Here is a 23,360-nt window from a genome sequence, read left to right on the forward strand (position 1 = left end):
GGTGTGCCACTTGTGTCACATCCTGCCTCTTTGGTTTTCAGAGCTGCACATACCGATTTATAACTTAATCGCATTTTGGTCGTAGAACCCAGTCTGTATAAAACTGATGTTTAAAAATTTGTTGAGACTTCTTTTGTGACCTCGTTCACAGCCAATTTTTGAGAGCGTTCCAGGGGCACTAATAAAGAATGTATATTCTCTGTTAGTTGGGTGCAGGGTTCTATGTATCTACTCAATAAAGCTTGTTCATTCTGTTACTCAAATATTCTTTATGCTTACTATTTTTTTGAGGTGGGGAGATCTATTAGTTTCTGAGAGAAGGATGTTAAACCTCTCTCCACAACCCAATTCCTCTTAATGTAGATACCCCAATTTCTTGTAAATCTGCCACTATTGTTTTATGTTTTTGAGCCTGTGTACTTAGGTGCATACAAACCTATAATTTTAATATCTTCCTGGCAGATTGTTTCCTTTTATTAAATTGTGGTGGCCTTTGTATCCTATTAATTACCTGAATTTTTACTTTTTTCTTGTGTTAATATTGCTGCCTTAGGTTTCTGTCATTTATCCCTGGCTTAGCATGTTTTCTCATGACTTAATTTTCAACTTTTTGATTTGGTTTTATTTCAGATATGTGTCTTGTAAGCAGTATATAGTTAGATTTTACTTTATTATTCAACGTGAAAATCCTAGGCTTTTCATGTGTGTTTATACTGTTTAAAGATATTATGATTATTGATATATTTGGATATATTTCTATCATCTTATTTTTTATTTCTGTTTAAGAACTTTTTTCTTAAAGTGTTTTTCCCTCCTGTTTTCCATTGGTTTGGTAAAGCATGCTATATTCACTTTTATTTTAAAAAGGGAATTTAGTTTGTTGCTTGCAACTTACAGATTTTTTTCTATTCTTTTCATAATTACCTATAAATCTTTAGCATACTTAGTGAACTATGAATTTAATAATTTTCCTATGAAGTTTCTAGTTATTCAATATTTCTATCTTCTTCCTGATCACATCAAGGATCCCAGAAAACTTCACTTATCCATTGAACTTTCATCCATGTAATTAATCTTACCCTTTTTAAGACCTCTAAATTAATCATTATCATTTTATTAATTTAATAGATATTAAACCTATTAAGATACTTTATCAATTTCAGTGATTACCCTTTTATCTTGAATTTCACACATTCCTTCTTGTCCTCTTTTCTTCTGGCTGAAGTACAACCATTTATAGTTCTTTTAGTGAATGTGAATTCTTTTCATTTTTGAAATTCTGAAAACCACTTTAGTTTGCCTTATTCCAAAATGGTAGTCTAGCTGGTTGTGATAGTCTAAGCCCATGTAATTCAATGGAGAAAGATCAGTCTTTTCAACAAATGCTAATGGAACATGACAGTGGGATATTGCCAGACAAAAACAATCCTCAACCTTTCCTCCACTCATAAAAAATTCAGCTCAGGTGGATCATAAGCTAAACGTACAACCAAAAACTATAAAACTTCTAAAAGAAAACATAGAAGAAAATCTTAGTGATCTTCGGTTAGACAAACACATTCCTAAGATTAAAAAAGCATTAATCAAAATTAAATTTAATAAATTAGACTTCATAATTTGCTCTTTGAAAGACATTGTCAATGAAATGAAAGACAAGCTTCACACTGGGAGAAAATATTTGCAAAATGCCTATCAGATAAAGACGTCAATCCAGAGATATGGAGAACCAAGCAACATATGAAAAGATATACAATATCATTAGTCATTTAGAAAATTCAAACTAAAACCACAGTGAGAGACCACTACACACCTACTAGAATGACTAAAATTTTTAAAACTGACCATTCTGAATGCTGGCAAGGACGGGGAGCAACTGGAAATCTCGCATGCTATAGGTAGGAATGCAAAATGGTACAATCAATTCAAAAAAATATTTGAAAGTTTCTTATAAAGTTAAGCATACAACTACTTCTCCTAAGTATTTACCCAAGAGAAATAAAAACATAGGTGCAACATAAAGACCTGTAAGTGGATGTTCTTAGCAATTTTTCTCATAAGAACCCTAAAGTAGAAACAACCTTAATGTCTATTAACTAGTGATGGATAAATTGTGGTATATCTATAATGAAATACGAAACAGCAATATAAAGGAACAAACTTCTGACACCTGAAACAACATGGATGAATCTCCAAATCATTGTAACCGAAGCCAGACATGAAGGTTACAATCTGTGTGATTCCATTTATATGACATTCTGGAAAAGGTGAAACTGTGTGGACAGAAATCAGATCGGTGGTTGCCAAGGTCTAGGAGAAAGGATTGCTACAAAGGGACACACTGGGACTTTTCGGGAGAGGGAAACATTCTATACCTTTATTGTGATGGTGAATCTATGACTATATATTTGTTAAAATTCCTCAAATTTTATACCTCAAAGTGATAAATTTTATTGAATGTAAATTATACCTCAATAAATGTGACTTTAAATAAGTAATGAATATAATCCAGAATCTGATCAATTCATGCCATTTTCTTTGCTACCTTCTTGGTCCAAGCCACCTCCATCTCTATTTACCTTCCTGAACAGTCTTCAGCATCTTCAGTCATTTCTCAACAAGGCAGTCAGAGTGAGCACACCAAAATGTAAGTCAAAGCATATCTTTCCTGTGTTCAGAAACGTACAATTTTTTCCCATCTTACAAAGGGTTATAAAATCTCTACAAAATCTTTCCCCCATCTCTCTCAGGGCCTCTCTTCCCTTCCCTCCACCTTTTGGTTCCCTCTTTCCAGCCACTCTAACGTACTTATTTTTCCTAGAATCAGACCTTTACCATCTTAAGGACATCACATTTACTGCTCTCTCTGCCTCCTCCCAGGTGCCTGAGGTCATGCAGGGGCCTGAGGTCATGCAGGTGCCTGAGGTCTCCCAGGTCCCAGAACAACTTGCTCCCTTCCTTCCTTAAGACCTTTCTTCAAATGTCACTTTTTCAATGAGGTCTTCCCTTGCCATCCTTCTCAAATTACAACCTCCCCCCACCCCTGGTCAGCACTCCCTACTCCCCTTCTCTGCTTTATTTTTTCTATAGCACTTCTAAATTTTTAACATACTATCAATTTTATTTATTTATTTGTTTATTGTTGCTCTTTCCCCCACTCCTCCCACCAAATTGAGCATAAGCCTCCTGGGAAAAGAGATTTTTTTTTGTCTGCTTTGTTGGTCCCTGCCGTGCAGTGCCTGAAACAGTGCCTGGCACATCATAGATGCTTGATACATGGATGTTAATTAAATAAAGAAATGAATGCTCATGCGGTTTTTCTCATTTAATAAGTTACTTAAAAAATTTGATGATAATACCATATACATCAGCCAGAGTTCTCCTGAAAAATGGAAACAATCAGAGATTTTACACACACGCACATACACACACACATATATATAATGTGTACATATTATATATACATATACAAAGAGACTTATTTCAAGGAATTGACTCCCACTGTGATGGAGGATGCAAGTCTAAAATCTGCAGAGCCCGCGTCCCAGTTTGAGTCTGAAGGCTGGCAGGCTGCAGTAGAACCAGGAAGAGCCTGTGTTCCAGTTGAAGGCTGTCAGGTAGGAGAATTCTCTCTTACTCAGGGGAGAGTCAGCCTTTTGTTTTAATCAGGTCTTCAACTGATTGAGTAAGGCCCACCCACACTGGGGAGAGCAATCTGCTTTACTCAGTGTATAGATTTAAATGTTAATCTCATCCAAAAATATCCTCACAGTAACACCCAGAATAATGTTGGAACAAATACCTGACTCTGTGTGGCCCAGTGAAGTTGCCACATAAAATTAACCATCACATCATAATATTAATATTAATACTGCTAATATGTTAACTGCATCCATCAGTTTTCTTATATTATACCGTGTTAAACCAATCTGACATTCCTGGAATAAATTACCTCTGTTGTGATATAGTGTTTATTTTAGAATTGCTAAATTCAGTTTGCTGATATTTTATCTAGCATCTTTGCATTCATTTTCGGGATTGGTGTTGACTAGTGATTTTTCTTTTTCATCCTGTCCTCGTGTGGTTTGGTATTAGAGTGTCCTAGCTGCATTAAATGAGTCAAGTCTGTCCTTACTATTAGATTTCCTCACGTGTTTTAGAATTGTGACTTTTGGGCTCATTTTGAGTGGGTTTTGTCTTTCTGTTTCTTTTCATTTTTCTGCCCACCTGCCTCCACCCCGCCTAGCCAGCCACTCCCTGACCAGCATTATTGTAATAGCTTCCACCTGGCCTCTGGAATTTCATCCTGGACCAGATTTTATAATGGCAGTTTGGGGTTTCTGTCCCATAGTGATCCTGGGACATTCATGCCATCATGAGGCCAGTATGTGACTAGGTTCAGTTTGGGCTGGGGGTTGGGTTTCCATCCTGGCATTCTAGAGCCTCATTCTTCTAAAATCTCTAGGCAATGGAAAGCCATCCTGTCTTTCTTTCAGGGCTCCCACCCCAGTTCCAGACATCCACAATGTAGGTGCCCGTCTGCCGTCTTGGGTTTTCCCCACAGGAGCCAAACTCCTTGCTGATTTTAAACAAAGAGCCCAGTGGGTCAGAGGCTTCCAGCAGTTTTTCTTCGGCCTCTGTTGAGCCAGACATCTCTTTTTAGCTTTCTATTTTTATACCTTATCTGTCATTGCTTTGTGTTCGGAGCTGAAGGATGGATCAAAGCAGGAACTCATTGGGCTGTCTTGTCCAGAACACTCTCCCCTATCTTTCTCATTTTCAGTTCACTGCCTTGTTGAACAGAGATTTTAAGAAGCTATTTTTCTTCATCACACCGACACGATGAGTCAAATAGAACAGGTATTCTTACCACCCGAGTGATGAACAAAACGAGAAACGGGGAGTTCAAGTGCCTGAGCTCAGGTTTAGTGAATGGATGGCGACCTTCAGAGCCTGGGCCCCACACGTGGCTCCAGAGCCCGACCCATGTTCGTCTCCAGGTCACGCACTACCCAGAGAAATAGAACACTGAACAATCATGGCGTTTGTTAAAGACGATTCCTTCCCGCAATGGTCCAAAGCTTATGATACCTTGGGCATTTTGCAATTTCCAGAAGATCAATATCAGAGGAGAAAAGGTTGGATCTGCTCTCACAGAGATGGGTTTTAATTTTGATAATATCATTCACACTTATTCCTTCTATTTACCTCTCTAGTCCAAATTTCCATGCTCCCACATTCCGTTAAATTCAACTCAACTCAGCGAATGTTCACTGAGGTTCTGTTACGTTCAGGCACACCAGGTGGTACAGTCTGGTCCAGGAAGGGGTGCCCTCTAAATCACGGATAGAAGAGTAACTGGTTATCCACTCCAGAGATATCCATGAATCCCTTTCTGTGTGCCAGGCTTCTTGGTGGTCACACTGGAGGACTAGAGAAAAAACCAGTTGGTAGACCGTGTCCTCTGGGAGCTTACAGCTCATGAGGAGATCCAACGTCATCACTGATTACTGACGTGTGAGGTGGAAGACGGTAAAATGGACCACACCAGGACAGATGAAGAGGGCCAGACTTGGCCAGGAGATCAGCCTGGAAGCTCTTGTTAGATTCCTGGAAAAAGCTGATATGGGCTTTGATGGGGGCTTCAGAAAAGAACAGAGAAGAACGGTCCTGAGAACAGAAGGGTACAGAGGGCTGAGATGAAAGGTGACACCTGGGTGCTGTTGCAACCTGTGCAGTGGTCCCCAGCAGGGAGAGAAGACCACTTCTTCCAGAAAGTCTTTGTGTGTGTTGGGGGAGGGGTCAGGTTGGTGAGAGAAGGGGCATTTGAGCTCTACTCTTGCAAGGTGGGCGAATTGGACATCAGATTGTGTGCCCTACATACTGCCCATGTGGGAACTCGATAAACACTGAATTGAACTGACCAGTCATCAAAGGAGAAATTTATTTATTGAGAAAAATCTTAAGGAAAGAGGTCTGAGTTCAATTAGGTCTGAGTTAATTAGGACATTAATTAGAACAAGGATGAATCCGAAGATCAAGGTTGTCATCAACATCTTTTGACTGTTTACAAATTTTGCCCATAAGGGTATTTTGGGATTGGCTTTTCTAAAGATTTCTTTAGAATATACTTCCTTTCATCCTCCTTTGAGGCATACCAGACACCAGCTCTGATTTCTTCTCTTGGTCCTTCAATCCCCATGGAGGATCTGCAGCAACACATGTTAATCCAGACTACCAGGCTCAGGGTCCTGGTTGAAACATCACAGAGGCCACGACCATGGTGGTGAACAGTCTTGTTTCTAAAAAGTGACCTTCGCACACCTTCCCAGAAAGGCTGCTTGCACTGGTTTTACATTCAGGCTTGCCAATGTCCTTCCATTTCTGGCCCTTTGGCTACGACAGTGCTTCTATGTTATCAGGAATTGGAGGTACACCAAAATAATATCAGACTTGCAAGCTACTGAAAAGATGCTAATCTCATTCCTGTGTCACCTTGTTCTTTAGCTAAAACATCCAGTGTACTGTTACCTCTGTGTTTTAAATCCACAGCATTTAAAAGGATTATACATACGTCTGCATAAACTAGACTGATTGGTTTTTTTAAAAAAAAACAGAAGGGCAATATTTGTGTTCAAACGTCAAACATTGTATGTGTAGCTTTAGTGTTCTTTCTTAGCCATAAATAACATTCCAGAGTGTAATTAATTTATCCATGTTCCTATCAGCACAGCATTATTGCAGGACAAAAAGGGGCGGAGGGAGGCAAAGGGGCGGGGGTGAAAAAAACAACTCTGGTATTTCTTTTGGAAAAGCTTTCTCAATTGGATATGTACTCTTTTCATAGTAAGGTTAAGGTTGTGGTTATTTGCCAAATGCAAGGGCAGATGTAATGCCTGAATTGATGGGTCCATAGTTAGTGGCATCCTCTTCCATGGGTGACTCAAGGGTGCCGAGAATTAGTGCAGACGTCTCCCAAGGCCTGGCCAGAGGCAGCTTAAATAACCTTTTTTTTTTTGGTAGAAGTTTTTTTTTTTCCCTAAGATTGGCACCTGCACTAACATCTATTACCAATCTTTTTTTCCCTTCTTCTTCTTCTCCCCAAAGCCCCCTGGTACATGAGTGTATATTCTAGCTGTGAGTGCCTCTGGTTGTGCTATGTGGGATGCTGCCTCAGCGTGGCCTGACGATTGGTGCTATGTCCGCGCCCAGGATCCGAACCAGCGAAACCCTGGGCCACTAAAGCGGAGTGCACAAACGTAACCACTTGGCCACGGGGCTGGCCCCTTAATGACTATTTTAATGGGCAATCTTGCGGACTCCCCCCGTCAGGAAACATTGAGTGGCATTTGTTGAGCACAATACACAGTGGAGACCCATAGAATCCACACTACAGACTTGAGTTTAATGGAAAAGATAGTCTTTGCCCTAAATCAACAGCTTCTAACGTGACAGCCACGAATCACCTGGCACATCAGGGGTTCATCAATCTCCTGAATTGTAGGTAAAATGTTGCACATGTGTGCATTTGGGGTGGGGATGGGGGAACTATAGCATTTCTCAGATTCCCAAGAAGCAACTGAGAAAATTAAGAATCATTACTCTAAAAGGATAAACAGAACACACGTCTGACCCAGCCGAAAAGTACTTGTAACACAACAAATTAGCCAGGACAAAAACACTTCAATGAGGAAATGAGTTCTCAGGTTTGCAAAGTGAGGGAACAGCCAGATAAGGGGCTTTGCAGAAAGTTTGTCAGGGAAAGGAATGGCCTCAGATGGAAGTGGCCAACTCAATCCCTACAGAACCAGGCAAGACATTCAGTCAGTGGGGCTGCCACATGTCCCTGTGGAGGACAATGTAGAGTGGTGGGGCCTGTGGCAAACTCTCTAGTTTGCCTTTTGGTAGAAAGGGGCTGAAGCCATTTGTTGCTCTGTCAAAGGTGGATGTGAAGTTTCTAGATCCCTCAAGTTTTGTAAGAGAAGCCAGAAATCTATGTGTTTCATCAAAGAGCTCTCAAGTTTTTAATCTTAACTAATTCAAAATTAAAGCAAACAAATGGACCCTCTGCCTGGAGGCTCAGAGCCCAGTGTCCCCTTGTCTTCGATCTCTGCTGAAGATCTAGGATTCAAGAGAGTCTAAGGCCCAAGCTGAAGGATGATTATCAACCTGTGGTTTGTAAAGCTGGAAATGAGGGCAGAGCCCTGGGAGAAGGGTCTGGAGCAGGTGAAAGGCGGGGTGTACACAGCGAATGGAGCGCCTCTTCTGCTGGTCTGGAAGCTTGGAGGAGCAGAGCTGTGGGAAATGAGGTCGAGGAGCTGGAATGGCCTGCAAGGCCCTGAGCAGGCTGTGGGTGGTTCTCTTTGGAACAGGAGCAATCCTCAAGGCGATTTTAGGGGAATGCCAGGAGACTGCAAAGTTTGGGAAGGATGCCTCTTGTGTGAAGGACTCCCAGCCAAAGAGGAGTCCTGGGAGGAAACTGAGGCAGAGCTCCTGCGACCAAGTGAATCAGACGGGGAGATGTTGGCCAAGGAAGGGGGAAAGAAGAGACTTGAGAAAGCCCAATGGCCATCAGAGAAGACACAGGCAGCTCAAGCCATTGGCGTGGGATGCTGATGGAGCTGTGAACAGCAGTGGGGGGACAACGCCCCACGTGGCAGAGTGGGGCTCTCTTCCATCATTCTGCACCTCCTCACCTGTCACCAGGGAGGCAGGATGAGGACTTCAGTGCCCTTCCTCCTCTTTGTCCTTCTCAGGGGAAGGAAGTATTATAATGTTAGCATACTACTGTGCCCAGGTTAGTCTCTGCTGCTACTAGCGAAAGTTTGCTTGCCTTCCAGGTGTTTCTCAGTAAGAAGTGAGAGTTGCCCATTGGTATAGTAGAAGCCATGGGGGTAGAGCGGTTAAAAAGCAATAATGAAGGGGGCCAAAGGGCAGGGAAGGTCCCCAGACTAATGTAGGGGCATCTAGACACCAACTGAACGGCAGCCAGAGGGAAGAGCAAAGAACTGTCTGCATGATCCTGGCCTCCGTAAGTGCATCCTGGGTGGGTTACACTGAAGATCCATCCTTTCTGGTGACGCGGCCTTTCCATCTCCAGCAGCATGTGAGCAGGGTTAGGAGCACAAGCAAAGCATCCAAGTTGCGAGCTGAGATTTGAGATTTTCCTGAGAATGAGAAGCGGCTGGAGCTCTGGCTTTGGATGTCACCTGCACTGAGGTGGGATGTCACCTGCATTGAGGTGGGAGCTCATGGAAGAGGAAGATAAACCCACTGAGAGGAGTAGCAGGCCACGTTTGCCACCCCTCTCCCATGGGACAGACCCCAGTGAAGGGACCAAGAAAAATGGAGAAGGTAGAGGAACCACAGAAAAATGACCCACGGGCTCTGTGGGCTGTGGCCCTGTTGATGTTGCGATTATTTTAGGATCAGTCTCACCTGTATGATGGGAAGAGGTGAGATTGAGAGAGGGGAAGGAGAAGGAAGAGCAAGAGAAAAGAAGAAACCATTTCAAGTTCACCGAGAGTAACAGAATCCACTTGTTCTCACCTGCAAATCTGTCTTACTGTTACAGTAGGAAATGACAACGGCAGTATCATCGTAATAAAATAATGCATCATATGTGGGATGGAGAGAACCTGGAAGAGAAATAAGAACACCACCACTCCCATAACATTTTACCTTTTTGAAAACACTTCCATACACACTGTCTTCACAATAACTGGGTGACAGGTGCGTAGGCATTGTTCCACCCAGAACAGGGGAGATGGTGACCTCCACAGCTGGTCTGGGCGTCCCATGCCTGTTTATCTGGTCCAAGAGTTGTCACTGAAAAGGCTACACATACGTTTGATAGGACAAACATTTTTGCTTCAATCCATCATCCATTTTTCCTTCCTGGTGGAGTCCTTTGTGGAAAGATGGGCAAAAAGGGACAGCATACATCCAGCACGACCTTGAGAAGGCAGCATCTAGGGAATTTTCAGGTAAAGTTTATGTATTTTTTCCCAAATATTAAAGTATGTAGAGTTATTGCAAAGAAAAAAAAAGGAAAAGGAAAACAGAATCATATAAATAAGAAAATAAATGCCATGTTAGCCCACCACTAACACGATATTAACACAGTGGCATGTTTTCTTACAGTCTTTTGAAATAGTGCATAACATCCTGTGTGTACAACTTAGGGCCTTGTATTTTTCATTTAACATTATAAGGCTCTCTCATGTTGTTGTAAACTATTTGTAGACGTTATCTTTTTTTTTTAAGATTTTATTTTTCCTTTTTCTCCCAAAGCCCCCCAGTACATACTTGTGTATTTTTAGTTGTGGGTCCTTCTAGTTGTGGCATGTGGGATGCGGCCTCAGCATGGCTTGATGAGCGGCGCCATGTCCGTGCCCGGGATTCGAACTTGCGAAACCCTGGGCCGCCAGAGCAGGGCGCGCGAACTCAACCACTCGGCCCCGGGCCCGTCCCTGTAGACGTTATCTTAATGACTGCAGATCATATTGCACCAAGTAGAAAAATATCCTACCACATGTACCATAATTTAACCATTTTTCTGTTTTAAAACAATTAGATTCTCGTTGTCATCAGTAAAACTACCAAGAACCTTTCTATGCTTAAAGGTTTTCTATGGTTCAGATCCTTTCTATGGAATAGATTTCACACATCAAAGCTGTGGACGTTTTAGGGCTTCCCAAAGTGGCTGTGTGGGTTTATACCGGCACCCATGGTGAAGAGGAATGCCAGCTCTGCTTTTGCCAGTGTCACTAAGAATCCTAGAATGCCACACCTAGTGGACTCGTCTGAGAACTTCCAATGGCGTCCTTCCCTTGAGAATACCGAGGTCGAGGTCCCAGGAGAAGCGAAGAGCCAAGGAAGACGGTGAGGGCAGTGACGCTAGAGAATGTCACCTTGCTCTAGGTCAGGAACCTTCCTCTTGGGCTACCAGCCTGCAGAGTGCGAACTCTGGCTCTCATTCCCCGGAGCTTTCCTGGGACTGTCGTTTGGGAATCGCGCCTTCTCATGCTGGCCTCCCACGCCGGTGGGCAGCAGCTGCGAAATTTGCCTGGAGGTCACGCAGGCCATCGCGCGGTTCGCCCCTGGCGGCCGGAAAGGCCATTCCTACCGCCCCGAGGGCCTTGGCGCGCGGGTGCCGAGGCGTGGGTGGCTCCAGCGACTGACTCCTGCGCGCTGTCACCCAGCCTGTCTGGTCCACAGCTACAGCCCCAGCTCGGGGCCGGAGAGCCAGTCAGCAAGTGCTGTGTAAGTTCTGCCGAATAGATGGCATGGCCACAACTAGAGTGCGGGATGCAGCCAAAAGGAGTCTGCTGGGGTTTGGAGCGTCTTTAAGCTACTGTTTGGAGCTGTTTGAAGGGATGTTTGTCCCGGCGCTTGGCCGAGGGTGAGGGTGTCTTCCGGATGGGCCCCAGCTTCTTGCCTGCCAGCCCCAAACTCCTGCAGGAAGGCAGATCTGTCTGTCCGGCTGGCTGGCCGTTCCAATACGGACTTTCTGGGGGCCTGCCTACCCGGCGTGATCCAAGGCGCTTGGCCCGGGGCTCAGGGTGCGGAGGGCCTGGGTGGGTCCCGGTGGGCCGGGGTGCGCCAGGGCTGGACTGAGGTCTCCCCGGGGGCCCGATCCTGGCGGGGAAGCGCGGGGACGGGGCGGGGCGCCAAGAGCTTCGGGAGGCCCCGCCCGCCCCGCGCCGCGCACTGGCCCGCGGAGCGCACCGCCCCGGGGCTCGGCTGTCGGTGCCCTGCGCTCGGCCAGCGCGGACCTCGCTGCACTGCCGCTCTCTCAGCGCCCCAAACCCGGTAAGTCGAGGGCTCCTGCCTCCGGCCTCCTCGTCCGGCACGCGAGTGCCCCAGTCGGGAGACCCTGAGGGGACTCCAGGGACCAGGTCTCAGCCCCCGGGCGCGCAGCGGGCGCCCCAGGCAGGAGGCGCCGGGATCCCTGCAGTGAGAGATGGCTCAGCCTCCCGCCTCCTTCCCCTCCGCCTGTCTTCACTTATAGAACGCATGCATGGAAAAACATCTCACCATCAAGTAATAACAACATTTTCCATTATTATTAGATTACAGGCATTCTTGTAGGAAATTTGAAAAATACCTAAAAGCATCCAAAGAAAACTAAAACCGCCTCCGACCCCGGTCTCCACTTAGTTTCAAAGATCTCCAGCTCAGGCAATACTCGCATACACACCCGCCCTCAAAGGGAACTTTTTGTGACCAGGAAGATCCTCGGGCCTTGGCATCTCCCAGGGGAAATGGCATGGGACACGGAGAACATTATTGGTATCTGATCTTGAGTGTAGAAACTGGGGAAAACGTGGAAGTTTTAGAAGAAATCTGACGGAGTAGCAGCCATGTGTGTGTGCTCAGTCTATCCCGTTGTGTAACCCCGGGCCCCAGGTTTTCAGTCTGCTGCCTGTGAACTGACAGTTTCTTTTGAGCCCACGTTTACAGACTCTCCCAGCTCCGTTAACAAGGGCCTTGTCAGTAACCACAGCTGTCATCATGGTCACGGCTGTCATCATGGTCGTGGTTGTGGGGACCTTTGCTGCCCTCCCACCGTTGATTTAACTCCCGTGGGATGAGTGAGTTGTCAGAAAGCCCTTGACTCCGATCTCCGGGTTTCTAACGCGGGGGCAAAGCCTTCTGCCACCTCTGCTGTTCCAGGCTGCTCGCCCGAGGTGAGCTGAGGATGGATCTGAGAACCGCCTTCTCAGTTTCCAGAATATTCAGAGATGTCTTGCTTTGGACAGGCTATTAGAAAGTGCCTTGTTTTGAAAATAAAGTTCACTTTGAAGACATCAGAGGGATCACCTCCGTCATCTTAAGTCTCTGAAGGCAGAGCTGGGGAGACAGTTTCTGTGTGGTTTCGGGCCATTGTGGTGGTTAATGTAACGTTTGTTCAGTCACACACGAGTGACTGCATCCTGAGAATGTTTCCTGTGCTCCTACCATGAGCCAGACACTGTTCTAGTCCTTGAGCTACGTGGGAACAACACACACAAAGATGCCTGCCCTCCAAAGCTTACATTTTGGTGGGAAAGACAGACGATAAGCAATGACCGCAATTGATAAGAAAACTATACCATATCAGGAGGTGATGAAAGGAAAACAGAGTAAAGGTTCCGGGAAGCGGGGGAGAAGGATGAAAAATATGCTGTCTTATTAAAAATTGCTGACCGCCTGCAATCTTTCTAAGAATAGGGTGGCTTGCAGATACCTACATAACTGTATTAATGTAAATTTTAATATACAAAATAAATAGTACTGATAAAGCAAATAAAAATAGTTTACATTTTATTATATCAAAACATAATATGTTGAAAGAGGTTTTCATCTGGTTACTCAGCAATTTATTTCCAGCGTGTTGTACTTTATGGATTACTTGCTCTCATTGTAGTCATATTGAATCTAATTCTTTGCATTTCCATTTAATTCGGCAAACCCGTATGGAAGCATTCTGGGTCCTGAGTGGGGACAAGATGAGGACATGTCTCTGACTTTCCTGAGATTCTAGAAGGAAATGCCCAGACCAGTCTACAAATTATTACAATACAAGTTAGAATGAGAGGTATAGACAGGCACTATGAGGGGTAAAGAGGGGAGGGGATGTCCAGATGAGGGCTCACACAAGGGTTCGCGTAGCAGTGGGCTTTGGAAGACCAGCAGGATTTTGACAAGCAGATATGGTGGTCATGCCTCTCTCACAAAGAGAATAGCAAAAGCAGGAGACGGGAAAGCTGTGGGCTTGTCCCACGCCTCACAAAATCCTGTGGCACACTCAGGGTAGATGCCAGTAGTCCGTTTGCAGATGGGGAAACTGAGGTTCCTTGAATTAATTTCATTTGCTGGAGGTGAGAATCCATCTGCCCTCCGTCTGTGTGACTTCAGCTGCCCTCCCAGCGTCCGAGAATCCTGCCATCTTCTGTTCTCCGCGCCAAAATGCTCATCCTTTTTCCCATATTGAGTTCGACGGGGTTTCTTTCACCAGCTCACTGGTTTGCATTTCCAAATTTGCACCCCGAAGCCCCACTCTATCACCCACAGAGAGGTCTGGGAAGCTTCTGGTCCTATGACCAGACTCGAGAGCCACACCCCATGTCCAGCAGGGAGGTGGCAGAAAGCCCTTTCATATCTCCAGGGACAGTCAGATGTGCCTCTGTACAGGGTTCACCCTGACTCCTTGAGACCCTGGCCACCTTAGTGACTCGCTGCCTCCCGGTAGAGGGGAAGGTGAGAAGACCCAGCTAACTGTCTGGAAGGGTCTGCGGGCCCCTGCTGGCTGCTTTTCTGCCAGGAGGTAAATATATCTCCCAAATTTGGACACCATATTGTGATAAAGATGAAAACAGTTGACACTTGCTTCCAATGAAAGTTGGCTAATGGAATTCTTGACTTGATAAGATCATATTCACCTAAATTAAGCTTATCCATGATTGTTTTTACCCTAATCCTGTTTCCTAATGATCATTTCAAGACTGGATGCTCTTTCGAGGAAATGAGTAAAGAATGCTGTTAGGAATGACAGGAATGTGATCCCCATCCTGCCCAGATAAGGAGCCAAGGCCTGGGGGAGCCTGGGGTTTGTCTCAGACTGGGTCCAAAGCTGACATTCCCCTCTCCCTCGCTCACCCCCAGAACCTATCCCTCTTACAAGAAAGCTTCGCATCAGCCATAAGCTTCGCATCACCTTCAGTGAATACTTAAGAAAGAAAGAAATGTGCAGCGCTGAGAAATTGTTCTAAAAGCTTCAGACTATTATCAGTGCTGACAGGTGACGTAGCTGGAACATGTGGGAGAGATGCAGAAGGCGGTGTGTGCCAGGAACAGCGTGACGTCCCCACTGCCCCCCTCTCCCCTGGGCGCAGCCAGGGTCTTACAGAACCCCGGGTGGTGGGGGCCCAGCTGGTCCCCATTTGCAGCTGGTCAGCTCAGCTCCACTGCCCAGAGCCCCGCATCCTGAGTGATTTCCAGCAGACCAGCAGCTCTGGGTTGAAGCTTTGAAGAAAACAATTGCACTAGCCTTCAGTGGGGGCAGTGTCTATGCCTTGTGAATAGTCTCAAATCCAGGCAGAAGCAGAAACTTCTAGAACACTCCCCCACTCCCCTGCTATCTGAGCCTAACAAGGCCAGAGTTTGAGAATGTTCGGCACAAGGCTGAGCGTCAAAGTGGGTGTGTTTGGCATTGGACCTCCCTGGTTCCTGTTGCCTCGGCCTCCCCCAGGCCCCTCTTCACTGTGCATGCTACAGGAGGCTGTGGTTCTCCCTGGGTTGGCGGGGGGCACCTTTGATGGCATACTTGGGTCAGAAGCTGGTGCCCAATAGGGTAGACCCAGTTTCACCTGACACAAGTGGCTGTTTCCTCAGTTCCTTTGAGCCTAAATACAGAACCCAGCTCTATTCTGCACAACCCGTTCTCTCTGAGAACTGCCTTTTCTGTACTAATAAAATGTGAGTCCCGGGTGAGAAGATTAAATCGTAGATGTGTTTCTGATAGGAGACATGACCTTGGGCATGTCAGCTCAGCTCTATGGAGCCCAGTTTTCTGTAAGCCCAGACTGTGGGGTCACTTGATGCTCAAATCCACTGGAGCCCAAGAGTCTAAAACCATGGCCACGGGGCAGCACTTGGCATAATAATGGAAGTGAACTTGGAGAATGGGATATAAACCGCCGGCTGACCTGAAGTCTGGGTTCTGTGACGTTTACACCAGGCTGACTATTAAGAGAACATTGCCAAACTCATTTTGAGACTCATTACATGGAAACCCCATGTGACCCGGCATGCAGGCCTTGGGGGCACAGAGGGCAGTTAGCAAAAGCAATACAATAAATTAAGTATAAAGGAAGAAAAAGATTTTTTTTTAAAGATTCAGAATTGTTATTTGAAAGGCGGTAATTGACTTTTCTGGTCTGGCATGAAGCTCTGACAGGCTCATTATAATTTAAGGTGCCAGCGTGAGTTAGAACCGGGGCAGCTGAGGTTCCAGTGAAGACTTGTTAATTTCTCCCTGCAACTTTTCTTCAGATCACATTAGCGACAAGTAAGACCAAAAAAAAAAAAAAAAACCCAAAATCTTAAAAACAAACTAGATTGAAATTTATGCCATTAAATCATGTTTCTCTTCTTATAAATTCTTCCTGTTACCTTGCACTACAAAAGACTAGTTGGTCAGTTTCCTAAGGTCCCACGCCATAGCCAGTGGTCCTCAATCTTGGCTACAAGTTAGGATCACGTGGGAAGCTTTCAAAAGTCCCAATGCCAGATAGGAACCTAGAGCAAGAACACCACAATCTTTGGAGGAGAGATCTAGGCAGTGGTATTTTTTTATTGTTGTTTTGGTGAGGAAGATTGGCCCTGAGCTAAATCTGTTGCCAATCTTTTCTTTTTGCTTGAGGAAGATTGTCCCTGAGCTGACATCTGTGCCAATCTTCCTCTCTTTTATGTGGGATGCTGCCACAGCATGGCTTGCCGAGCAGTGGCAGGCCCATGCCCCGGATCCAAACCTGCAAACCCCAGGCCACCATGCAGAGCATGTGAACTTAACCATTACGCCACCGGGCTGGCCCCTAGGCATCGGTATTTTTTTAAAGCTCTGCAGGTTATTCCAATAGGTCACCAAGTACGGTCCCCAGACCAGAAGCATCAGCATCATCTGGGAACCTGTTAGAAATGCAAATTCTTAGGCCCCATCCCAGACTTTCTGGACCAGAGCTCTGGGGGTGGAGCCCCACGGTCTGCATTTTTACAAGGTGATTCTACAGCATGCTAAAGTTTGAGCGCCACTGCCTTACAGCAATGCTGAGGATGGTTGGCCTGGCAGGTTTTCAAAGCCGATGTTTCTGGTTGCTTCTTTCAGACATAGAAAGTCCACCTGGATTTAAGTAACAGGTCTTCTCAGGGAACCCACCAATGGGAACTCATTGCAGAAGTTACCCTGAAGTTAACTTGCTGTGTGGAGCTATGGGTTCAAACCAATTAATGTTGGGAGGTTGTCTGCCATAATTCCAGACTCACATGGTCATTAAGTGATAAGGACTCTTACAGCAATTGGTAGCAGGATGACTTACCAATTGTGGCGACTTTGGGTTTTTGGAAAAAAAATTGTATTATCAGCTCAAGTTCTGTCTGTTTTCTGGGGCAGGATTCTATCATTCATAAGTGGTTTCAAGTCATTTAAAAAGAGAATGTTGGGCGTCGTGTTCCGTAAGCTCAGCTGCCCAGAAGCCTCGTGTCTTGAGTGATTTCCAGCAGACCAGCAGCAATGGGTCTCAGCTTTTAGGAAAGAAACTGTTACCAAAAAATTCCTGTCTACCCCATGGTTAGAACAAACCACGTTTAGACAAAACGCTGGTTTTGTCTAAGAATCCGTACCTGGGAGTCTGTTTGAACTTGCGAAGCTCAACCACTCACAGATCTCTGGGCACAGATTCAAGAGCTCCGGAGATGGCAGGAAAGGAACAAACGCATTTGTTTCTCATTCGCCACCAGCTTCTCTGCAAGGGACAGAAAGAGCCACAGCGGTCAGCCGTGGAAGATCCAAACCACCAACCCCAGACCCTCAGCTCCCTGGGCTGCTCGCTCTTAAGAGGTGGAAAAACCAATATGCTTACGCTGAGGACACTCAGTGTGCACCACTGTGAGCCACGCGCTATGTTGGCCCCTCTAGGTCCCTGGTCAGTGATCCAACAGCTGCCAATGCCAGTGATGTTTCTCCCCATTTTCTGAAGGGAAAAAGACAAGACTGAGTGGGCCCAAGGAACCAGACCAGGATCGTGTGGCCGGGTAGCAGCAGGGCCAGAATCCTAACCAGGGGAGGAGAAGCAATTCTAACGTCTGAACACTTTCTGCCCCTCCTCTCCTGCTCTCTGAGCCTGTGGTTCTGGGAGGGAGGCAGTTGTCCTTCTTGAAAAGGGGTTGAGCTGAAGCTCGGAAGGCAGCTCATCGGCATCTGTTAATTCGATAAGTGGCTATGAAGAATCAGGCCCCAGCCATCAAGAGGTGTTAAGAAGTCCATGGGCAGCTCCTGTGTTGCTGTGTGCCAGGCACTGGCCTAGGGAGGCTGTGGGGGACCAGGTGGGAGGACAGAGCTGATGACAGTGGTGTGGGTGGTGCTAACCCAGCCCCACACACCAGAGAAGACTTCAGGATGGGAGGGAGAGCTGAGCTGAATTTTAAAGCATGAGTAGGCACCATTTAGGAGTTTCATGGGCCAAGAAGGAGGGGCAGCCTTGCTGGGGACATGCAAGGACGTGATGATGTGCACAAGGTTCACAAGTGGCCAGCAGGGCTAGAGCAGAGGGTCTGGGCCAAGTGGCACAGTGGAACAGGAGAGGGAGGCAGGGCCTCTCCCCTTTAGGGCGGACATCCTGTTGAAGACAGGGCACTTCACCCTAAAGATCGGGGGGAACCAAGGAAGGCCTTTGAGCTGGGGACTGACTGATGGGATTGGCAGCGAAGGTGACTCGGATTTCTGGGGGGATTACACTGCTGCACAGCTCACTGAGGCATGGAGCACCCTCCCCCAAGAGGGCTCGGTGTTAAGTTTGAGGAGCCTGGGGCTGGTAAAGATAAATGAATCCTTGGCAGGTCATTGGACACGCTGCTCTGGGGCTCCGAAGGGTGCCTGGGGTCATGAGCCTGGTGGGTGAACCTGAAGGAGCAAGTGCAGTCACCCAGAGAGAGGACAGAGCGAGCAGAGAGGACCAGTGATAGAACTCTGAGTTGCACCATCTCAGGGAGGGGTCGAGGAAGAGGACGGGGGAGATGCCATTCATCTTCACCTGCAGCTGGGTTCAGTATAAGGTTGAAAATTAAGCCAATTCTACGAAGAAGTAGCGCCAGGTCTAATCTGGAGTGGAGGTAGGTTTCTGAGGCTGACATTTGTCCTGGGCAAGACAACGTGTGATGTCACAGTCCCCATCCTTGCTGGGAGAGCCTGAGCGCCAACCTGCCTCTGGCCATGTACATTGGAATTTCCCTTTCTGCAGCCTTTCTGGCCAGAAACTAGGCTCCAAAACATACCATTTACCCTTAGTTCCAACAGCCACCCCAAGAGTGTGTACATTATACTCGCTACCTTGAAGGTCTTGAGAAATGAGGAAGCCCACTTAAGTCTGAGCAGCTCTCAGTGGCCCCTTCTGGGTTGAGTTTGGAGTGTGGCGTCATCATCTTGGCCCTAGGGATTTTGTTTCCAGCATTTTCTCAAACAGAAAAATGACTAAAACTTGTTTTAGTTTATCAGTGATTGCAAGGCCACCTCGGTGGAGTTTCAGAGCACACGAAACACCTGACAGAATTCCAGGGCTACTTGGAGACAACTTTACAATTCCAAGGCCCATTATATGGATATTCAGGGACAGTGACACCAGATTAAGGTAATGGGAAACTGTCACACGGCCCACGTGAGCCATTCAGTGGGAGACAGTGGGCAGAGAGGGGTTTGGTTTCTGGTGAGAGCTCTCTTCCTGGCTTGCAGATGGCTGCCTTCTCGCCATGTCCTCACATGGCAAAGAGAGATAGATCTCGCTCTCTCTTCTTATAAGGCCACAGGCCTTTCAGATTAGGGTCCTGCCCTTAGGACCTCATTGAACCTTAATTACCTCCTGAAGACCTATCTCCAGATGCAGTGACATTGGGGGTTAGTGCTTCAACCATGTGAATTGAGCGTAAGGGACACAATCTGATCCACAGCACATGAACTGAAATGCACACATACACACAAAGTGTATATTAAATGAACTCATTCTGGCGGTTCCCTGTGGTCGTGGGGAGTGGGAGCAGTAAATGGAAATAAAAGGAAATCAATTGATCAACTGATCAATCAAGAGAGGGTGTTGTGCAGCTCCAAGATGGCATGTCCCATGCACTGAGGAGAACGTTAGGGCACCCTCTTATATGAGATTTAAAAAAATTGTGTGTGTGTGTGTGTGTGTGTGTGTGTGTGCATATATGGGGCTTTTGACCAATACATACTTTTTGATTTCAAGTTTCACTTTTCCAGGACGTTCCCTCTCCAGCAGTGGAACATTGAAGCCCAGGATGATCCTGTCTAACACCACAGCTGTGATGCCCTTTCTGGCCAAGCTGTGGCAGGGGACAGTTCAACAGGGCAGCAACACGTCTAGCCCAGCCCGCAGGTCCCCCAGCAACGAGGACGGCAAGCTTGAGGCACTCTACATTCTCATGGTGCTTGGCTTCTTCGGCTTCTTCACCCTGGGCATCATGCTGAGTTACATCCGCTCCAAGAAGCTGGAGCACTCCCACGACCCATTCAATGTGTACATCGAGTCTGACACCTGGCAGGAGAAGGACAAGAAGTACTTCCAGTCCCGGATTCTGGAGAGCTACAGGGCGTGTTATGTCATTGAAAACGAGCTGGCTGTGGAACAGCCAGGCACATACCTTCCTGAGATGGACCCTTCATCATGACCCCACAACTGGCTAAAACTGCACAAATCCTACTTGACAATCTGATTTTTCTAATCATAGGCCTCTTATAGTCTTTATTATATGGATACGGTTGGGGGCTCTTGTAAAGGGTGAAGGGTGGAATAATAACACTATTTCTCTAAAATCACACTCCTTCTATAATAGGCTGTCAGCTGTGCCCCAATATCTGTCCTTGCCTTGTTAATTTTAGCAGAATCCCTGAGATCAGGGCCTTTGAGAGTAAGAGCTGTATTTCCCAGACTCCCTTGCACCTAGCAAGGTCACATGACGAAGTTCTGGCTGGTAGAAGTGGGTTGATGAGTGCAATATCTTTGAGAAGGAAGGGAGGCATTCTCCACTTCCCTTTTCCCCTTTTCCAGTAGCTGGGACATGGATGAAGTGGTGAGCCAGCTTTGACTCTGGAAATGAGCAGTATGTTCACAGGTGGCAGAGCAAGAAGAGTGTGGGACCCTGGGCAGCATCATGGAGCAGGGTCTCCTTACCTTCCTGGATCACCCATCAGCTCCAACTTTATAGGACAGAGAAACCAACTCCAATCTTCCTTGAGTCACTGTTATTTTGGTTTCTGTTAAAGTAGCCGAATCAATATCATAATTAATATACCTACCTTACGGGTCTGAGACCAACGGCATAATAGTTCCACGTTTGTCACAAACACACTCCCCTCTTGTCACAGGACACTGCCTCTTCTGCCCTTGTCATTTCTATCCTCACTGCTGTGGCTCTGTCTTCCTCTGGCCTTCCTGCCTCCCATTCCTCCCTTGTGCCCACCCTTCATGAATCCCCCTGCCAAACACACATACAGACACACTGACACAGAGAAATACACACAGACACACACTCACACCCACAGGCACACACGTGCACACAGAGACACATACACACAGACATGCACACTTCCAACTCACACATCCCAATCTCGAAGGAACTCACTTCCTACAGGACTGAGATGCAGGAGAAAAACTCTCCACTTCAGCCTGCTGACCAAAGGGAAGAAGCTCAGCTATCACCACCAGAGGGAAGGGGGCACCCACCACCCGAAGAGCGCAGGGGAAGAAGTGGGTGTGGACAAGGGGCAACACATGGGACTGAGGTGGCAGGGTCTTTTGAGGTGATGTGACCATTGTGGTTGAATTGTGTTCCCCCAAAAGACACATTCAAGTCCTAACCCTGGTACCTGTGAATGTCACCTTTTTTGGAAATAGGGTCTTTGCAGATGTCATCAAGGTAAGATGAGGTCATTAGGGTGGTCCCTAATCCAGTATGACTGACGTCCTTAGAAGGAGAGTGAGAGCTGGACAAAGACACATAGGGAGAACCCCATGTGACAACAGAGGCAGAGCCTGCAGTGATGTCACTGCAAGCCAAGGAGCACCGAGGATGGTCGGCCACCACCAGAAGCCGGAAGACACAGGAAGGAACCCCCCCTACACATTTCAGAGGAAGCACGGCTCTATGACACCTTGATGTCAGACCTCTGGCCTCTAGAGCTGGAAGATGCTGAGTTTCTATGGTTTTAAGCCACTGAGTTTGGGATATTTAATTACAGCAGCCATGGGAACCTCATGCAGAGCCTCTCACCTCACCCCAGAGACAGTGCTTCCCTCTCAGCACGCCTTCTCCTCATAAGACAGAAGATTCCCCCAGAAACTTCCCTCCCAGACGACAGCTGGGGAAGGGATTGTGGGTGGTGGTGGATGGCCCTGGGGGAGGTGCCATAGAAAGCCTCATTCTGTGACCTGACCTGGGAGCATCACAGAGAACGTGCTCCCTCAGGCTTCAGCCTTTCTCTGCAGCTGCCATCTACAGCGTTAGGGCTCTGCGACATCCCGAAGGCTTGCCGATTCCTGAAGAGCGTGGGGTATTTAAATAAAGCATAGTTGTTAAAAACCTGCACAGGATATAAATTTAAAAGCAATGTAAGCACTGTCGGCCATCCTCAGATGGGCAATTCAGGCTCAGTCCAACTCCGGTCCTGATTTCATGTGACAGACAGCGATTCCTCTGTGGGGCTTGGAGGCAGGGCTTGGCTGGGACGTCGCTGGAGCCGAGCTCCGGCATGGATTCCTATAGTCCTAGAGATAACTGGTTCTTTGGATCTCAGTCCTTTGAAAGTTTAATGAAAGCTCTGATCCCCCCATCTGAAAAATGCACATAGACAATTTTGCCCAATGTCTCGGGGGTTCTTGGGCCACCGGAAGCCCAGTTATGACTGCTGGCATCTCATGGCCCCTGTGGGAGTTCCCTGCATGTATTGTCCATTTTGAAGGAAAGGCAGGCTGGGAACGCAGGTTTGGCGAGGGACCCAGAGTGCATGTGAGCCACAACGTGATTCCCAGAGGCACACAGACTGGCTCGTTATCACCAGTTCCCTTTCCCCCACCGAGATTCCTGCGACTTTTAAGGCAGAGAGAGATCCCATGAGCTTTGTCCTCCCTGTCCTTGAAGGACCAGACGTTCAGCTCACTTCCCCACACCCCTCAGACCTCGTATGAGCCACAAATGTTCAAATGCTTATTATCATATTTAAAAGTTGGTTTAATGTGCATAGAGTGCTTGCTATGCCCAGGTGCTGTTCTGAGCTCTTTAAAGACAGAATCTCAATTAACATTTTATGTGCTCAGGGGATAGGACAACATGACTTTTGAGGAATTAATCAGATCTCATTTGTAAAAATTAAAGTCTTTTATCATGAGCTGTGGTGTGTGTTGTCTGATTATCACTACGATACCTTTAGAAAGTGGATGTTACTTCTTGGGGGCTCTGATGAGGTGGTCCCAGAGGCTTGGGAATAAGGAAGTAAGATTGCCTGTGGAGAGTTAAACTCTGCCATCGAGACCCTGATGCCCACAGATAGAAAGCAACAGAGCGAAGCCCAGATAGAGATGGAGGCAGATGGA

At 46.6% G+C, this 23,360-nt stretch overlaps 2 protein-coding genes across 4 annotated transcripts; one reads left to right on the forward strand and one right to left on the reverse strand.

The window, feature by feature from the left end:
* The first annotated feature begins 11,220 nt into the window (after positions 1-11,220).
* On the forward strand, positions 11,221-23,155 carry LOC124234244 (potassium voltage-gated channel subfamily E member 1-like). 3 transcript variants are annotated; one of them, XM_046651486.1, is made up of 2 exons: positions 11,221-11,262; positions 20,012-23,155. In XM_046651486.1, the coding sequence occupies exon 2, from the start codon at positions 20,050-20,052 to the stop codon at positions 20,437-20,439; it is 390 nt and encodes a 129-aa protein (XP_046507442.1). In that variant the 5' UTR covers positions 11,221-11,262; positions 20,012-20,049; the 3' UTR covers positions 20,440-23,155. The 3 variants fall into 3 exon arrangements, with proteins under 3 accessions (XP_046507442.1, XP_046507443.1, XP_046507444.1); XM_046651487.1 differs by lacking the exon at positions 11,221-11,262 and adding an exon at positions 11,408-11,811 and having other exon boundaries at positions 19,998-23,155; XM_046651488.1 differs by lacking the exon at positions 11,221-11,262 and adding an exon at positions 11,597-11,811.
* LOC124234388 (uncharacterized) lies at positions 11,346-12,533 on the reverse strand. Its single transcript, XM_046651749.1, has 2 exons — positions 12,461-12,533; positions 11,346-11,875 (listed from the first exon to the last, which is right to left on the reverse strand). The coding sequence occupies exons 1-2, from the start codon at positions 12,531-12,533 to the stop codon at positions 11,346-11,348; spliced, it is 603 nt and encodes a 200-aa protein (XP_046507705.1).
* Positions 23,156-23,360: the final 205 nt, after the last annotated feature.

This window comes from Equus quagga, unplaced genomic scaffold (assembly GCF_021613505.1).
Source record: "Equus quagga isolate Etosha38 unplaced genomic scaffold, UCLA_HA_Equagga_1.0 73442_RagTag, whole genome shotgun sequence".
NCBI lineage: Eukaryota > Metazoa > Chordata > Mammalia > Perissodactyla > Equidae > Equus > Equus quagga.

Excerpts from the sequence above, each read along its gene's own strand:
- LOC124234388 (XM_046651749.1), bottom strand. The coding sequence starts at position 12,533 with ATGATGACAGCCGTGACCATGATGACAGCTGTGGTTACTGACAAGGCC. Across the intron at positions 11,876-12,460 it reads TAACGGAGCTGGGAGAGTCT|GGTCTCCCGACTGGGGCACT; the intron begins GTAAACGTGGGC and ends GAGTCCCCTCAG.
- LOC124234244 (XM_046651486.1), top strand. The coding sequence starts at position 20,050 with ATGATCCTGTCTAACACCACAGCTGTGATGCCCTTTCTGGCCAAGCTG.